This window comes from Oncorhynchus mykiss, chromosome 8 (genome assembly GCF_013265735.2).
Source record: "Oncorhynchus mykiss isolate Arlee chromosome 8, USDA_OmykA_1.1, whole genome shotgun sequence".
Lineage (NCBI taxonomy): Eukaryota > Metazoa > Chordata > Actinopteri > Salmoniformes > Salmonidae > Oncorhynchus > Oncorhynchus mykiss.
The window spans coordinates 65909875-65929418 of NC_048572.1; the positions used below are offsets into that span (position 1 = coordinate 65909875).

At 41.7% G+C, this 19544-nt stretch overlaps 1 protein-coding gene across 3 annotated transcripts; it reads left to right on the forward strand.

The window, feature by feature from the left end:
* Positions 1-8423: 8423 nt before the first annotated feature.
* LOC110530371 (protein transport protein Sec61 subunit gamma) lies at positions 8424-10302 on the forward strand. 3 transcript variants are annotated; one of them, XM_021613368.2, is made up of 4 exons: positions 8424-9018; positions 9421-9535; positions 9924-10026; positions 10165-10302. In XM_021613368.2, the coding sequence occupies exons 2-4, from the start codon at positions 9442-9444 to the stop codon at positions 10172-10174; spliced, it is 207 nt and encodes a 68-aa protein (XP_021469043.1). In that variant the 5' UTR covers positions 8424-9018; positions 9421-9441; the 3' UTR covers positions 10175-10302. The 3 variants fall into 3 exon arrangements, with proteins under 3 accessions (XP_021469043.1, XP_021469045.1, XP_021469044.1); XM_021613370.2 differs by having other exon boundaries at positions 8430-8560; XM_021613369.2 differs by having other exon boundaries at positions 8873-9018; positions 9424-9535.
* The last annotated feature ends 9242 nt before the right edge of the window (positions 10303-19544 follow it).

Genomic DNA, 19544 nt, shown 5'->3' on the forward strand with positions numbered 1-19544 from the left:
AGGGACACATTATTCCATTTATGTTAGTCACATGTCTGTGGAACTTGTTCAGTTTATGTCTCAGTTGTTGAATCTTGTTATGTTCATACAAATATTTACACATGTTAAGTTTGTTGAAAAGAAACACAGCTGACAGTGAGGACGTTTCTTTTTTTGCTGAGTTTATATGGCTCGTAAGGATAGCGTAGCAAACAAATTGTCAGCAAAGATAACGTGTAATGTAACTTATTTGAAAAGTCTTTACTTTATTACATTGCTGAACATGTTCTTAACATTTGTCATAATTCATTAACACAATTAATTTGTATCTGCTGTTGTCGGACTTCGGCTACATATTTTCCCCCATTTTCTTCAAATCTGAAAACTTTGTGAAGCCACGCCCATTTTCTGAAGATATAATTATGGGCCCTAAAAGCACGAAAATAGTATCCACTGCTTGTATACTTCGTATTTTGGCGAATGTAGTACAACATCTGGGAACTTTTGACATACTAACTATATCCATACTATGACCAATAAGCATACTACATCCTCAAGTTACATCATAAATGGTTATGGTTAATATGAGTATTCGAACACGGCTATGGATTATGTGTGCCATTCCGAGGGTGAATGGGCAAGACAAAATATTTAAGTGCCTTTGAAAGGGATATGGTAGTAGGTGCCAGGCGCACTGGTTTGAGTGTGTAAAGAACTGCAACGCTGCTGGGTTTTTTTCACACACAGTTTCCCGTGTGCATCAAGAATTGTCCACCACCCAAAGGACATCCAGCCAACTTGACACATCACTTTGGGAAGGATTGGAGTCAACATGGGCCAGCATGCCTGTGGAACGCTTTCGACCCCTTGTAGATTCCATGCCCCGATGAATTGAGGCTGTTCTGAGGGTAAAAGGGGTTGCAACTCAATATTAGGAAGGTGTTCCTAATGTATTGTACACTCAGTGTAGTTAGTCTATCATTATTTTATAGCAAGGGTGCTCAACTACTATTTGAGACGGTCCAGTGACACAAATATCCTAGGTGGCAAAGGTCCGGAGGGATATCGTCCTTTATCAGCGCTGTGGTATGGCGTAGTAACAAACATAGTTGTCTACGACTTAGGAAACATGACGTTATATAAAATGTGCATTAAATACATTAAATAAATTAAATGAGACGAATAACTTGAATTAATTACAACATCTTTCGAATTTAACATTGCTGAAGAACAAAAGTGGTTGCATAATTGTCTATGCAAAAAGTGCACTCTGAACCAAGTGCATGTTTTCTGGAGAACAAAGGATGGCTTAACAAACATAATCTGAATGCACAGAATACCACTGTGGGCCATGCAATATTCTTGTATAAGTCACTCTGGGCCTTGCCATTGCATCAATGAGAGAAATTATACTTTCTGTCTCCTGCCAAGGCATTGAACTTTGGCACAAATGGTGTGAGAGCCACTCTGAGACACTGGTGCAGGTGTTCATTGGTGAGCCAGGTGCAGTATTTGTTTTTAATAAAGTTCATTGTGGAGAAGGCTGATTCACAGCTGTATGTGGAGCCAAATGGTCAGGATGTATAGTGCCAGTTTCTTGAGCACAGGGACATCAGCTGCAGGCACAATCTTTCCCCAGAAAATAACAATGTCACAATCACCAGCCTGCACATTCAAAGTCACATTTTCTTGCAGCTCTATCAACTCTATTTCTGTGATGTAACATCTACCCATCTGAAGATCTGTTTTTCTTCTTCTGACAACTTTGTCACATTTGTCACATGCATTTCATTAGCTGTGGATGAATCAACAGATAACACTGATAATGCCCAGCTTCTGTGATGCAAGGTAAAGGAGCAATAAAGATTTTATGGTTGCTCCAACCAACAACGTTGTGATTAATGCCTTTTTAATTAAACCATCTCACCCAGTATAGCCGTGGGAAGTAGTGGTGCTGTGGGTGCTGCCTCAACCCCCAGATAAATCAGAATAAATAGAAAAATGTAATAAGAAGCAGCAGCAGTTCTCTTCCAACAGTGAAGTCATCAAAGCGAGCCTTGAAGTTATCAATCAGCTTCTGGATGAAATCAACATGGTTGCGAACATCTTTATCTCCCTGCGTTTGTACCAGAAGATTGGGGAACAAGTTCTCCCTGGAGATCATTCTTGAAAAGCTCCAATTTATTCTGGAAAGCCTGGACTGCTCTTATTATATCACACACTGTGTTTAACCGTCCCTGCAGCTTAACATTCAGTTGATTAAGATGTGATGTAATCTCTGTCAGAAATGCAACTGTTTCCATCTTCTCATCTTCCAAAAAGGTCAGAAAACTGAGTGGCCTCTTTTGCTCTGATAAGAAAGTTTTGATTTCCTCCTAAATGGCCCATAAGCGTTTCAAAACCCTGCCTTTGCTGAGCCATCTTACATTGTTGCTAGTAGTAAGTCATCCAAACTGCCATTGGCCTCTGTCAGAATGCCTCGTAGCAGGCGATGTTGTAGAGATGATGTTGCTCTCCAAAAGTTGATCAGTTTCATCATAGTTGTCATGACCGCAGAATACTATTTTCCCAGACTGGCATACAGGACAGATTGATGGATGATGCAGTGATATAATGTCAGGCCAGGGTGGTCATCTTTAAAACGTGCAACCAGTCCCCTCCCTCTTCCTGTCATGGCTGGAGCTACATCTGTGATGATGGAGACCACTGACTTCAGATCTTTCCCTCTTTTTGTCAGCATCCCTTTGATGGCCTTATAAATATCCTCTCCCCGTGTGTGTGCTTCTAGATGTGTTAAGCTCAACAGCTCCTCACAGAATTCCTTCTTTGTTTCATTATAAAATCTGACAAACACCAGAAGCTGGGCATTATCAGTGTTATCTGTTGATTAATTCACAGCTAATGAAATGCATGGTGCATTCTGAATGGCCTCATCAATTGTGAAGTTAAATCTTCAGCCAATATTTCAGTTCTCCTCATTGCTGTGGAATCTGACAGTGGGATCTGTTTGATCTTTCCCTTACCTCATCTCTTTGTTTATCTTCCAGGAAGATGTCAGCAACTCCACACATGCATCATTTTACCATCTCAGCATCTGAAAATGTTTTTTGGGGTTTTCCCAAAACCCAAGCTAACCTCAGTGAACACTCCATTGCACGTTGTTGGGCTGTCAGGGAATTGGCAAGGACTTTGGTGGACCTCTCATGTTGGGATTTGAGTTGGTTAGTCTTGTTTGTTAATACCTCCGTGTTCAGGGGATACATCTGATCGAATTTAATATGCCTGGTGTCATAATGGTGCTTAACATTGGCACTTTTCACAAGAGCTACAATCTCGCTGTCACGGCCGTTGAAGGAAGTGGACCAAGGTGCAGCGTGGTGAGCATACATTTTCTTTTATTATAACAAATGACGCCAGCAAAACAACAAACGGGAAAACAACCGTGAAGCTACAGGCTATGTGCCATAAACAAAAGTCAACTTCCCACAAAGACAGGTGGGAAAAAGGTCTACCTAAGTATGGTTCTCAATCAGAGACAACGATAGACAGCAGTCCCTGATTGAGAACCCTACTAGCCAACACATAGAAATACAAATAATAGAACATAGAATACCCACCCCAAATCACACCCTGACCAAACCAAATAGAGACATAAAAAGGATCTCTAAAGTCAGGGTGTGACAGTACCCCCCCTCCCTCCTGAACCTATAGGGGAGGGTCTGGGTGGGCATCTATCCGCGGTGGCGGCTCAGATGCGGGACACAGACCCCGCTCCACCACTGGCTCACCCCACTTTGGTGGCACCTCTGGTGCGGTGACCCTCGTCGCCGACCCCGGACTGGAGACAGTCGCTGGGGGCTCCGGACTGGAGAACATAGCTGGAGACTCCGGACTGGGGACCGTCGCTGGAGGCTCTGGACTGGGGACCGTCGCTGGAGGCTCCGGACTGGGGACCGTCGCTGGAGACTCCGGACTGGAGGCCGTCATGGTAGGCGTTGTGCCATGACTCCTCACATGGCTTAATGCCATAGATCATCACTGGAGGCTTCGTGCCATGGATCATCACTGGAGGCTTCGTGCCGTGGATCATCACTGGAGGCTTCTTGCCATGGATCATCACTGGAGGGAGGAGACGTATGGGCAGTCTGGTACGTTGAGCTGCCACAGGGCTCACCAGGCTGGGGAGACATACAGGAGGCCCTGTCCTTCTGGGGTCAGGCACAGGATACAATGGGCCGTGGAGGCGCACTGGAGGTCTTGAGCGTAGAGCCTGCACAACCCGTCCTGGCTGGCTGGTTATTTCCGCTCTGCAGATGCGGGGCGCAGGCACAGGACGCACTGGGCTGTGCAGATGCACCGGAGACGCAGTGCGCAGAGCCGGCGCAGGATATCCCGGGCCATAGAGAGGTACTGGCGGTCAGATGCGCTGAGCCGGCATCCGCCGACCTGGCTGGATGCCCACTCTAGCCCGGCTGATTCGGGGAGCTGGAAGGTAGCGCACCGGGTTGTGCCAGCGCACTGGAGACACCATACGCTCCACCGCATAACATGGTGCCTGACCAGTACGCCGCTTGCCACGGTAAGCACGAGGAGTTGGCTCAGGTCTCCAACCTGACTCAGCCACACTCCCCGTGTGCCCCCTCCCAAAACATTTTTTGGAGCTGCCTCTCAGGCTTCCTTGCTAGCCGAGTCCCTTCGTAACGCTGCCGCTCTGCTCTTGCTGCCTCCAGTTCCTCCCGTGGACGGCGATACTCCCCAGCCTGCCTCCAGGGTCCCTTACCGTCCAGGATCTCCTCCCAAGTCCATGAATCCTGGACATGCTGCTCCTCCTTACCACGCTGCTTGGTCCGTTGTTGGTGGGAAGTTCCGTCACGGCCGTTGAAGGAAGTGGACCAAGGTGCAGCTTTAGTTGACATTGCCAAACATATGTTGACATTGCCAAAGCAAGTGAAGTAGATAATAAACAAAAGTGAAATAAACAATAACAATTTACAGTAAACATTACACTCACAGAAGTTCCAAATGAATAAAGACATTTCAAATGTCATATTATGTATATATACGGTGTTGTAATGATGTACAAATAGTTAAAGAACAAAAGGGAAAATAAATAAACATAAATATGGGTTGTATTTACAATGGTGTTTGTTCTTCACTGGTGGCCATTTTCTTGTGGCAACAGGGCACAAATCTTGCTGCTGTGATGGCACACTGGTATTTCACCCAGTAGATATGGGAGTTTATCAAAATTGTGTTTGTGTTTGAATTATTTGTGGGTCTGTGTAATCTGAGGGAAATATGTGTCTCTAATATGGTCATACATTTGGCAGGAGGTTAGGAAGTACAGCTCAGTTTCCACCTCATTTTGTGGTCAGTGTGCACGTAGCTTCCTCAATAGCAAGGCTCATTGAGTCTGTACATAGTCAAAGCTTTCCTTAAGTTTGGGTCAGTCACAGTGGTCAGGTTTTCTGCCACTCTGTACTCTCTGTTTAGGGCCAAATAGCATTCTAATTTGCACTGTTTTTTTGTTAATTCTTTCCAATGTGTCAAGTAATTCTCGTTTTGTTTTCTCATGATTTGGTTGGTCTCTCTCTCTCTCTCTTCTCGGGCAACGCCCCACTCTCACTGGCACACACGCAGATGATACACAGCACACAGAAACACGCTGAAGGGTAGGCCTAATTCTGATCATGGCTGCTATGTCGATTTTTAAAGCTGCTATCAGCAGAAGAAACAATAACAATGCCGCCTCCCTGCCCCTGGTTCCGTAAGAAGCTGAGGGAAGGGGCTGGAGAAATGTAATCACTCTCAAATTCATACACATAGCTATGGACGCAAGGATTGACCACCCATGATATCCAAATTATACATTTAACTATGTTGAGGCTGCATAGTGTTTGTTTACATTTTCTTTGTTTACAAACATTGGAGTCAAACAAGTGTATATTTTGGGTTCTTATGGGGTACGACAGTTGAAATAAGCTCATGAGGGATTTATAAATTATATTTGTCAAAAATCAATGGGTAGCCAGTCCAAAAACTAATGTAGCAACTGCTGATTGCCTTTTTAAGACATTGATAATGTATTTAAAAAGCAAAACACAATATTAAAATCCATGACATTCTCAATCTGTGCAATTTCAAATTTCATTCTGCTCCGTTTACATCGTGACATTTTTATTTCACAAAGTCTTGCCCTTTGAAAGGACAAGTGAAGTGTTTGTAACGCAAAATGGAGGAGAGCCTGTCTCTCATCAGAGATCGCCTTTATTTGGGGAGATTGCAGAATATGACCTTTTCATTCAAGAAACTATTTTTAATTTTCTTCTGTGCTTTGGTAACTTCCTGTTCTTCAACGGCCTCTGGTTGGACTGAGGACAACACAATTGCAGAGCCTCTGGAGGAATGCAGAGGCCAATTGAGCTCTGTAAAAAGCCAATTTATGCTTGATCTGAAAATGTGGTCAGAGTGGGTGACACAATTGAAGAGCCTCCGGAGGTCAAATCGAGCTCCATACCGCATCACTGTGGGGCTCCCAAATTTTGTAACATTGCAGAGGGCTCTGTATAGCTCCTCATTGACATGATTAGTTGACGGTAGGTGGGAGCGGGAGGTATAAACACAAAGTTACTTCCTTGACAACTTCCTTCACAACAGCTCTGCTCAGTGAAGGCAAGAAGTATAAATGCCCTTCTGCTGAGGCCATATCGCAGTAAATGCAAAGCCTTTTACAAAATTTGGGAGGCACACTGGAATGTATTATGGAGCTTGATTTGGCCTTTGCATGCCTCCGGGGGCTCAACAATTGCATCACACCCTCCATACAAAGCCTTCGACCACATTTTTGGATCAAACATAAATTGGCTTTATTATGCCCAGTTCGTCTTGCTATGGAGCCTTCAACCACAGGGTGGCGTTGCATTTTCACTCTGTTGTGGACGTCTCCATTGAAATACATGACATCCAGTGCAATTTAACAGAGTGCTTATGTAATGTGAACCAGGCTGGCATGCTGGATTCACAGAATAGCAGCAAATAAACTTGAACAAAGCGGAATCAGGATATGAATGCCCACTCCATTACAGTGGAGGCTGGTGGGAGGAGCAATGGGAGGATGGGCCCATTGTAATGGCTGGAATGGAAATAATGGAACGCACATGTGGTTTTCATATGTTTGATACCATTCCATACATTTCATTCCAGCTATTACAATGAGCCCGTCCTCCTACAGCTCCTCCCACCAGCCTCCATTGCTATTCAATGTAAATCCCACTTTCATTCCACTTTGATCAACCTTTTTTTGATGCTGTGTGTGAATCTGGGCCAGTGATAGACCACTATGTTTTATAGAGAAGCTGCTACCCATTTCCCCAAAAATGTGGATGCAGGTACAACGGTCCGGACAGCTCTGGGCATTTAATAAGCTGTTTTGGCAGCTCACTTTTAAGACACTTTATGTTGGTGTTTCCTTTATTTTGGCAGTTACCTGTATGCACTTGTGATAAAATGTAATCAACAGTTATTTAAAAAAAACGATTAATCCTCTGTGGCTAAATTATGCTCTCTGGTGTATTTTGAACATTGAGAGCTGGCTCCTGTGGTTAGATAAAAAAAATACAAAAAAATACGTATCAGTCACATTCATTTATTATGCATTTATTTTAATCATATTTTTTATTAACCAATTACCCAATCAAGGCATGGCCCCCCAGTAACCCACATTGGCCCCCTACCATATACTGTATATATGTATTATTGTGTTTTCTTTTTTTACCTTACCTTTTTTTTACCCCACCGGCCTGGACCCAAGGGCTTCAACCCAGGTAAGCTCTTGCATTATTCTGGCTCTGGCTCCGGCCCAAGTCAAGCACCGTGTGTATACAGAATATTTTGTACTGGACATGTATAGAAACAATGACTCAAGGTCTTAAATTATGGTTTTTCTGAAACTGCTGCCACTGTTGTGAAATAAGACAGCCATCTGCAGTACCTTGCTGCTATGTAGTGAGTGAGTGACTGCAATCAATCGCGTACTGCTTCAATGCCCATGCTTGAATGATTGCGTCTAGAAATGGATTTCCATACATTTTAGGGGAATAAATAAGTGGATCTATATTTGATTTAACTGTGTCTGCATGAGGGCGGACCTTTAAAAAATATGTTATGTTGATAAAAAAATATCCTATCTGGACAGGAGGGGATTTGAATTGTATTTACACAAACTGCTTACCACAATTAAATTATTGTTTTTAAACAGTTAATAATGCCCTTTCTTCTTTTTGAGCATTATGTTCACATATGTAGGCTACATTATTAAGACACTCGACATTATCACGGGCACGGTGGGGCAATTTTAAACCACACCCTACGCTTGCTATTATGGTGGCAGAGATTGCATCCGGGTTATCTTTGAGCGCATGCGTATTAGTGCGGAAGATCAACCTCCTCCAAATGGCTTGGTAAACACATATTGGTGGCCAAAAAGCAGTGATCCAATTTCTCAAAAAAATCGTTCTCCCACTGGGGCAGAATCATCTCAGGTGGTTAGGCTCGGGAGACTTCACCACACCTGTAGCAGCAGGTACAATAGGCTTAATCATCCTCACTCTCGTCAGGTTCGATTACTGAGCATTCACTAGCAACCGACTCCATTTTGAGGTTATCAGGGGAGCATGTAGCCTAACCATTCCTAGGCATTAACGTTAGTTTATTCATAATAAGTACAGGTTTGTAGCCCAGTCAGAAACCCCAACTATTTCAACAATGTATTTTTTAAAATCCGATTTAAACCTTATGCCGGCTCCTAACCTTAAGACCAAAAGGCTACGTTTTGTTTTCAGAATATTGTTGTTACGATATAGCCAATCTCGATTTTGTGGCTGTGACAACCAAAAACTTTACTTGGCGCCACTTTTCCTGTTCGCGTGCATCAAGAGTCCGCGTCATCCTTCCTAATCCCATCCGGGTTATAATCTTTTTCGCATTTACACGAAGTCGACGTCAGCTTTCGAGTTAGAACATACGTGTCTAAGTATTCCGGTAAGTGAACTAGAATTGCCCTATCAGATTAATTTACGGATGTATTTTTGTTCTGTTAATAGTGTTATTTTAAAGTTGCATCAAGTCGCGCATTGTAATATCTTTACCTTGTATTATGAAGATCAGTCGTTACAGTGTTATGTAACTTTCATTTGCAGAGTAGCACTATCAGCTACAATGTAACACGAGTATTACATTGTCTTCACGAAATGTTAAACATTATTACAAATCAGTGTTTTGAAACATTTACCCAAGCCTGAAGTATAGGGGACTGGAGGGTTACACTGGTGTAGTAGGCTAACGTTACCTAAAACACATTTTTATAAGCTTATACTGTATTATATGTATATAGGCTGCTAAGTAAACATTCATGTATACATTTTATTTATTGTTCCCCCCCAGTAGGACAAAAACCTTTTCAACATGGACCAGGTAATGCAATTTGTGGAGCCCAGTCGGCAGTTTGTGAAGGACTCGATAAGGCTTGTGAAGAGGTGTACCAAGCCAGACAGAAAAGGTAATCTATCCTATATCATAGATATCCTTATAATGAATTGACTGTTGTGAAGGGCTGATATCAAACACTGTACCCTTGTACAGGAAATTACATGTACTTACCTTTGAGGGATTCTCACAAGCCTCTCTCTAGCATGCTGTGGTATAGATGCATTAAACTGACTGGGCATATATTTCTCTGTATTATAGATCATTATCACTCTTTCTGCTTTATTAATCAGTTGACTGTTCAAATTCATATGTTGTTTACAATAACAATATTGTACATTTTATTGTATTGTATTTATTTTATGATTTGTTAGCCTCTGATTGACCTAACTTTGCAATGTAGCAGCTATCTGAATTTGGCCATGGAAAATCGGATTAAACTTTGTTCTTTCTAATTTCAGAATTCTCAAAGATTGCCATGGCCACAGCGATAGGTTTTGCTATCATGGGCTTCATTGGTTTCTTCGTCAAACTCATCCACATCCCAATCAACAACATCATTGTGTAAGTATTAATCGATAATAGCCTATTATTACTGTTAATCAACCACTGCACAATGATGATAGATGGCAGTGTTCCTCAATGGAGATTGCTTTTTATATGAATGACTTTGCAATTAATTCATATAATTTTGTCTTGCAGTGGTGGTTGAATATCTCCCCTGGCTGATTAACTACCTGCAACTGGACATGGGATTAAAGTGTTAACATTTTTTGTATATTATAATTATCTTCAGTTCATATTTGTTTGCTTTGTAAATAAATTTGGATTAATAAGAGATCAAATCTCATGTGTTTATTTCCTCTAAATCACAGAAAATATTAACTTCGATCTAGGGCGTTGGCATTGGGCATATTGTTTTGATTAACACATTATTTGTTACATTTCCTGTAAGGAATGACTGATCCTGTCTTCCATGATCTGATTCTGAATGGACTGATAAAATAAAGTTCATTATCTCCTGTTTTCCATTTAATCTCCATGTTATTCATGCTCAGTTTGTTTTGCACAATTTCATATCATAGTCAGATAAGATAAGCTTGCAGAGCTTCTGCTGCACTTAACCTTTCTCCATTTACTATGTTCACTTGTGTAGACCTTGTTCCCTTATAAGGCTAGCAGAAAACATGACCTTTCTCTCTACAGTGCAGAATCTTGAGAATCAGTGAGTATCTCTAGGGAATTCTAAAGGAGTATTATGTGAACCTGTGTGTTCCACATTCTATGGCTTCTATCCCACATTCTATCCCATTTTACTGCTATAAATAATGCAACACACATGAGGAAAACAAGTAGAGCTTTATATTTATAGGCAGAAGGAAATTAATTTGTAACGTGGTGGGAAAAGGTTCAAAGCCCAGTGTGTGAAAATATATATATTTTTATTTTACCAGAAGGGAAACCTGTATGGATTACATTTTGAAGAGGTGAGTAAAATCGTAAGCTTCATGTTATGAAAATCATCTCCAAGTATGAATCGTTGATTCTGAGGTTGCATTGTCTTTCACGTCGCCATAGGGTGGGGTTTCAGAGCAACGGTGTGGAAAAGACCAATATAAAATATCCCCATCAAATAAAATGCCATTAGAATTCTATTCAGATTAGGTCATACAAGTGGTTGACAGGCACAGGGAAGAGACGATCACACTTCGAAGATTAACATTCATCCATTCACTACCACAGGTGTATTTTACATATTAGGTTTGCTCCAGTGAGACAGACAGAACTACATCTGGCACTTTTAATTTCCTAACATTTGAACACAAAGGACTTCTCTAGTCATATAGTATATAATTCGGACAAGTTTAATGATCTGATGAGGTAAAAAAAGTCAGAATTGAGTAGGCTAGTGTAGTTTTCTTTGAAGTGTGTGCATCCACTGTTTGACTAAATTACTCATGGATAATGGATGAAAACCTGAGGCAAAAACAAATCAAACATTACAATTTGAAATGTCCTGCACATTAGTGATTATTCTATGGCACTGGAAGAAGTACAAGACGAGACTATTATTCCTAACACCTTAATAGCATTCATCTCTTTGTATATAGACTAGGCCTATAGCTGTGGCCTGCAGACTACAACGCAGTAGATGTTGTTAGTTATGTGCTATCTATACATGTTTATGTCGTTTCAGTAGTAGGCTATGTTAAAAATAATTCCTTGAAATAGCACATTAGTAATGGAAATAACTGAGTGCCGACGACTCAACATAATCATTCCGAGTAGCCTATAATTCAGAGATACAGTTGAAGTTGGAAGTTTACGTACACCGTAGCCAAATACATTTAAACTCAGTTTTTCATAATTCCTGACATTTAATCCTAGTAAAAAAATCCATGTCTTAGGTCAGTTAGGATCACCACTTTATTTTAAGAATGTAAAATGTCAGAATAATAGTAGAGAGAATTATTTATTTCAACATTTATTTCTTTCATCACATTCCCATACACTCAATTAGTATTTGGTTGCATCACCTTTAAATTGTTTAACTTGTGTCAAATGTTTTAGGTAGCCTTCCACAAGCTTCCCGCAATAATATGGTGGAATTTTGGCCCATTCCTCCTGACAGAGCTGGTGTACCAATACCTTGACTTTGTTGTCCTTAAGCCATTTTGCCACAACTTTGGAAGTTTGCTTTAACTTCCTGATGCTTCAATATATCCATATCATTTTCCACATGAAAAAAAAAAAAATATCGTTTTTTGTTTCATTTTCACCCTTTTTCTCCCCAATTCCATACAATTGTTAGTAGCTACTATCTTGTCTCACCACTACGGGCTCGGGAGAGACGAAGGTTTTCCATGCGTCCTCCGAAACACAACCCAACCAAGCCGCACTGCTTCTTAACACATGTGCATCCAACCCAGAAGCCAGCGGCACCAATGTGTCAGAGGAAACACCGTGCACTGTGCCCGGCCCGCCACAGGAGTCGCTGCCGGCTGCAACAGAGCCTGGGCTCGAACCCAGAGTCTCTGGTGGCACAGCTAGTACTGCGATGCAGCGCCTTAGACCACTGCGCCACCCGGGAGGCCCTTGATGCCATCTATTTTGTGAAGTGCACCAGTCCCTCCTACAGCATAGCACCCCCACAACATGATGCTGCCACCCCTGTGCATCACGGTTGTTTTTCGTCTTGCAAGCCTCCCCCTTTTTCCTCCAAACATAACGATGGTCATTATGGCCAAACAGTTCTATCATTTGTTTCATCAAACCAGAGGACATTTCTCCAAAAAGTACGATCTTTGTCCCCATGTGCAGTTGCAAACCGTAGTCTGGCTTTTTTATGGCTGTTTTGGAGCAGTGGCATCTTCCTTGCTGAGCGGCCTTTCAGGTTATATCGATATAGGACTTGTTTTACTGTGGATATAGATACTTTTGTACCTGTTTCCTCCAGCATCTCCACAAGGTCCTTTGCTGTTGTTCTGGGATTGATTTGCACTTTTCGCACCAAAGTACGTTAATCTCTAGGAGACAGAATGCGTCTCCTTCCTGAGCGGTATGACGGCTGCGTGGTCCCATGGTGTTTAGACTTGCGTACTATTGTTTGTACAGATGAACATGGTATCCTCAGGCATTTGGAGATTGCTCCCAAGGATGAACCAGACTTCTGGAGGTCTACACTTTTTTTTCTGAGGTCTTGGCTGATTTCTTTTGATTTTCCCATGAAATACATAAACAGGTGTACACCTCCAATTGACTCAAATTATGTCAATTAGCCTATCAGAAGCTTCTAAAGCCATGACATAATTTTCTGTAATTTTCCAAGATGTTTAAAGGCACAGTCAACTTAGTGTATGTAAACTTCTGACCCGCTGGAATTGTGATACAGTGAATTATAAGTGAAATAATCTGTCTTTAAGCAATTGTTGGAAAAATGACTTGTGTCATGCACAAAGTAGATGTCCTAACAGACTTGCCAAAACTATAGTTTGTTAACAATACATTTGTGGAGTGGTTGAAAAACGAGTTTTAATGACTACAACCTAAGTGTATGTAAACTTCCGACTTAAACTGTACCTGTGTTGTTATGGAAAGGAAGAGCGTGATATATAGGAATAGGGGTATACACAGTAATTCAAGGAGTTTAAATCACTACTCTACTGGAGTTATCTTAACCCTCAACAGAGTGATACACTTTCTGGAGTTAGTGTTGATAACTGGAGGTGATTGGGACTGACTACTTTTAAGGCCAGGCATCACAGGCTAAGATTACATTTTTGCATCTACTATCACATTTTTAGATTTTTTTGTGTTTTGATCCATTAATCTTAGTACTGTCGTGACCAAAAGTTTTGAGAATGACACAAATATTCATTTCCACAAAGTTTGCTGCTTCAGTGTCTTTAGATATTTTTGTCCGATGTTACTATGGAATACTGAAGTATAATTACAAGCATATCACAGGTGTCAAAGGCTTTTATTGACAATTATTTGAAGTTGATGCAAAGAGTCAATATTTGCAGTGTTGACCCTTCTTTTTCAAGACCTCTGCAATCCGCCCTGGCATGCTGTCAATTAACTTCTGGGCCACATCCTGACTGATGGCAGCCCGTTCTTGCATAATCAATGCTTGGAGTTTGTCAGAATTTGTGGGGTTTTGTTTGTTCACCCGCCTCTTGAGGTTTGACCAAAGGTTCTCAATGGGATTAAGGTCTGGGGAGTTTCCTGGCCATGGACCCAAAATATCAATGTTTTGTTCCCCAAGCCACTTAGTTATCACTTTTGCCTTATGGCAAGGTGTTCCATCATGCTGGAAAAGGCATTGTTCACCACCAAACTGTTCCTGGATGATTGGGAGAAGTTGCTCTCGGAGGATGTGTTGGTACCATTCTTTATTCATGGCTGTGTTCTTAGGCAAAATTGTGAGTGAGCCCACTCCCTTGGCTGAGAAGCAACCCCACACATGGATGGTCTCAGGATGCTTTACTGTTGGCATGACACAGGACTGATGGTAGCGCTCACTTGTTCTCCCCGGACAAGCTTTTTTTCCGGATGCCCCAAACAATTGGAAAGGGGATTCATCAGAGAAAATGACTTTATCCCAGTCCTCAGCAGTCCAATCCCTGTACCCTTTGCAGAATATCAGTCTATCCCTGATGTTTTTCCTGGAGAGAAGTGGCTTCTTTGATGCCCTTCTTGACACCAGGCCATCCTCCAAAGTCTTCACCTCATTGTGCGTGCAGATGCACTCACACCTGCCTGCTGCCATTCCTGAGCAAGCTCTGTACTGGTGGTGCCCCGATCCCGCAGCTGAATCAACTTTAGGAGACGGTCCTGGCGCTTGCTGGACTTTCTTGTGGGCCCTGTAGCCTTCTTCACAACAATTGAACCGCTCTCCTTGAAGTTCTTGATGATCAGATAAATGGTTGATTTAGGTGCAATCTTACTGGCAGCAATATCCTTGCCTGTGAAGCCCTTTTTGTTCAAAGCAATGATGATGACGTGTTTCCTTGCAGGTAACCATGTTTAACAGAGGAAGAACAATCATTCCAAGCACCACCCTCCTTTTGAAGCTTCCAGTCTGTTATTCGAACTCAATCAGCATGACAGAGTGCACTCCAGCCTTGTCCTCATCAACACTCACACCTGTGTTAACGAGAGATCACTGACATGATGTCAGCTGGTCCATTTGTTGGCTGGGCTGAAATGCAGTGGAAATATTTTTCTGGGATTCAGGTCATTTGCATGATAAAGAGGGACTTTGAGGGGGCGGCAGGGTAGCCTAGCGTTGGACTAGTAACCGGAAGGTTGCAAGTTCAAACCCCCAAGCTGACAAGGTACAAATCTGTCATTCTGAACAGGCAGTTAAACCCACTGTTCTTAGGCCATCATTGAAAATAAGAATTTGTTCTTAACTGACTTGCCTAGTTAAAAAAAGGTTTAAAAATGTTTTAAAAAATTGCAATTCATCTGATCACTCTTCATAACATTCTGGAGTATATGCAAATTGCCATCATACAAACTGAGGCAGCAGACTTAGTGAACATTTAAATTTGTGTCATTCTCAAAACTTTTGGCCACGACTGTATTTTCAACAAAAAAGTCAGTTGATAAAGGTATATTTTCGTTAATTTATTATACTACATACAGTGGGGCAAAAAAGTATTTAGTCAGCCACCAATTGTGCAAGTTCTCCCACTTAAAAAGATGAGAGTGGCCTGTAATTTTCATCATAGGTACACTTCAACTATGACAGACAAAATTATGGAAAAAATCCAGAAAATCACATTGTAGGATTTTTAATGAATTTATTTGCAAATTATGGTGGAAAATAAGTATTTGGTCAATAACAAAAGTTTATCTCAATACCCTTTGTTGGCAATGACAGAGGTCAAACGTTTTCTGTCTTCACAAGGTTTTCACACACTGTTGCTGGTATTTTGGCCCATTCCTCCATGCAGATCTCCTCTAGAGCAGTGATGTTTTGGGGCTGTTGCTGGGCAACACGGACTTTCAACTCCCTCCAAAGATTTTCTATGGGGTTGAGATCTGGAGACTGGCTAGGCCACTCCAGGACCTTGAAATGCTTCTAACCCTAACCCTAACCCTAACCCGGGCCTTCGTTGCCCGGGCGATGTGTTTGGGATCATTGTCATGCTGAAAGACCCAGCCACTTTTCATCTTCAATGCCCTTGCTGATGGAAGGAGGTTTTCACTCAAAATCACGATACATGGCCCCATTCAATCTTTCCTTTACACGGATCAGTCGTCCTGGTCCCTTTGCAGAAAAACAGCCCCAAAGCATGATGTTTCCACCCCCACGCTTCACAGTAGGTATGGTGTTCTTTGGATGCAACTTAGCATTCTTTGTCCTCCAAACACGACGAGTTGAGTTTTTACCAAAAAGTTATATTTTGGTTTCATCTGACCATATGACATTCTCCCAATCTTCTTCTGGACCATCCAAATGCTCTCTAGCAAACTTCAGACGGGCCTGGATATGTACTGGCTTAAGCAGGGGGACACGTCTGGCACTGCAGGATTTGAGTCCCTGGCGGCGTAGTGTGTTACTGATGGTAGGCTTTGTTACTTCGGTCCCAGCTCTCTGCAGGTCATTCACTAGGTCCCCCCGTGTGGTTCTGGGATTTTTGCTCACTGTTCTTGTGATCATTTTGACCCCACAGGGTGAGATCTTGCGTGGAGCCCCAGATCGAAGGAGATTATCAGTGGTCTTGTATGTCTTCCATTTCCTAATAATTGCTCCCACAGTTGATTTCTTCAAACCAAGCTGCTTACCTATTGCAGATTCAGTCTTTCCAGTCTGGTACAGGTCTACAATTTTGTTTCTGGTGTCCTTTGACAGCTCTTTGGTCTTGGCCATAGTGGAGTTTGGAGTGTGACTGTTTGAGGTTGTGGACAGGTGTCTTTTATACCGATAACAAGTTCAAACAGCTTCCATTAATACAGGTAATGAATGAGTGGAGGACAGAGGAGCCTATTAAAGAAGAAGTTACAGGTCTGTGAGAGCCAGAAATCTTGCTTGTTTGTAGGTGACCAAATACTTATTTTCCACCATAATTTGCAAATAAATTCATAAAAAATCCTACAATGTGATTTTCTGGATTGTTTTCTTCTCATTTTGTCTGTCATAGTTGAAGTGTACCTATGATGAAAATGACAGGCCTCTCTCATCTTTTTAAGTGGGAGAACTTGCACAATTGGTGGCTGACTAAATACTTTTTTGCCCCACTGTATGTCATGAATTGTAAGCACTTTTAAACATCCATCCGTAATTTCTAAGCTAACTTCATTGAATCGCGCATCATGTAAAGGCCCATTTCATAGAGAATGTTACAAACAGGACTATATGTAGTAACATACTTTGAAGAGATGGTGATTGTGTCGAAATTACTGTTTGATAGTCTAAATTCCGTTTACTTGTCTTTAACTGACATTTCCAGAAAGTCTGACTTTTTCTCATCGTCAGAAGCATCAGCATACACCATGTTGTGGGGTTATCCTTAGACATATTCTCCAGATTGATACGTAGGGAATTGTTGATAAGAAATCCACCTAAAATGCATTTTTGCACACTTTTTTTTGCGATTTACAGATAGAAATATGAAAAAGTCTTTATCCACAATCTACAAAATGTCCAGTCCTGGAGTGTCTTAACAAAATGAAACAAAAATATTTAGGCAGACTTCATCCATCGTCCAGATAAATGTATTCAGACCCAAAATACTTATTCCACATGTTGTTGTCTCACCCATCTACACACAATACCCCATAATGAAAGTGGAAACATGTTTTATTTTTTTGCACATTTATTGAAAATAAAATACAAAAAAAATCAAATTTACATAAGTATTCACACCTCTGAGGCAATACTTTGTTGAATCACCTTTGGCAGCGATTACAGCTTTGTGTCATCTTGGGTCTGTCTGTCTATCAACTTTGCACATCTGGATTTGTGGATTTTCTCCCATTATTCCTTGCAGATTTTCTCCAGCTCTGTTAAGTTAGACAGCAATCTTCAGGTCTTTCCACAGATTTCCAATGTGATTCGAGTCTAGGCTTTGGCTGGGTCACTCAAGGACTTTCACATTCTTGTTCTGAAGCCATTCAAGCATCGCTTTGGCTGAATGCTTTGGGTCAATGTCCTGTTGGAACGTAAATCTTCGCCCCAGTCTGTCGTTTTGAACTCTGAAGCAGGTTCTCATCAATAATTTGAATGTATTTGGCTCCATTCAATCTTTCCTCCATCCTTCCCAGTCTCCCAGTCCCTGCTGCTGAAAAGCATCCCCATAGCATGCTTCACGGGAACAATGGTGTAAAACTGTTTTTTTCCCCCCAGACATAGCGCTTTGCATTCAGGCCAAAGAGTAAAATCTTTGTCTCATCAGACCGCAGAATCTTTTGCCTTATGCTCTGTCTTTCAAGTGCCTTTTTGCGAAGGCGTGATGTCATGTGCCTCTTTTTCTCAGAAGTGCCATCCATCTGGCCACTCTCCTATAAAGCACATATTTGTGAAGTGCTGTGGAGACTGTTGTCCTGGCAGGCTCTCCCATCTCAGCCAAGGAACTCTGTAGTTATGCCAGAATGGTCAATGGGTTCTTGGTCACCTCCCTGACCAAGTTCCTTCTTGCCTGGTTGCTCAGTTTGGTCTGACGGCCAGCTTTAGGCAGAGTCTGGTTAGTTCCGTATTTCTTCAATTTTCCAATGACCACTAATCTCTTGGAAACTTTCAACACTACAAATTGTTTTATACCCTTCCCCAAATATATGCCTCATCATAATTCTATCTTGGAGTTATAAAAACAATTCCTTGGACTTCATGGTATAGTTTCTGCTCTGACAACTGTGGGACCTTATAAAACAGGTGTGTTCTTTCTAAATCATGTCCAAATAATTGAATTGGCCACAGGTGGACTCCAAACAAGTTGTAGTGACATTTCAAGGATGATCAAAGGAAGTTGGATGCACCTGAGCTCAATTTGGAGTATCATAGCAAAGGGGTGTGAATACTTACATTACAGGTCAAAGTTTTAGAACACCTATTCAAGGGTTTTTCTTTATTTTTAGTATTTTCTACATTGTAGAATGATAGTGAAGACATCAAAACTATGAAATAACACATATGGAATCATGTAGTAACCAAAAAATTGTTAAATATATCAAAATATATTTCATATTTTAGATTCTTCAAAGTAGCCACCCTTTGCCTTGATTACAGCTTTGCATACTCTTGGCATTCTTTCAACCAGCTTCAGCTGGAATGCTTTTCCAACAGTCTTGAAGGAGTTCCCCCATATACTGAGCACTTGTTGGCTGCTTTTACTCCACTCTGCGGGCCAACTCATCCCAAACCATCTCAATTAGTTTGAGGTCAGGGGATTGTGGCGGCCAGGTCTTCTGATGCAGCACTCCATCACTCTCCTTCTTGGTAAAATAGTCCTTACACAGCCTGGAGGTGTGTTGGGTCATTGTCCTGTTGAAAAATAAAGAATAGTCTCACTAAGCCCAAACCAGATGGGATGGTGTATCTCTGCAGAATGCTGTGGTGGCCATGCTGGTTA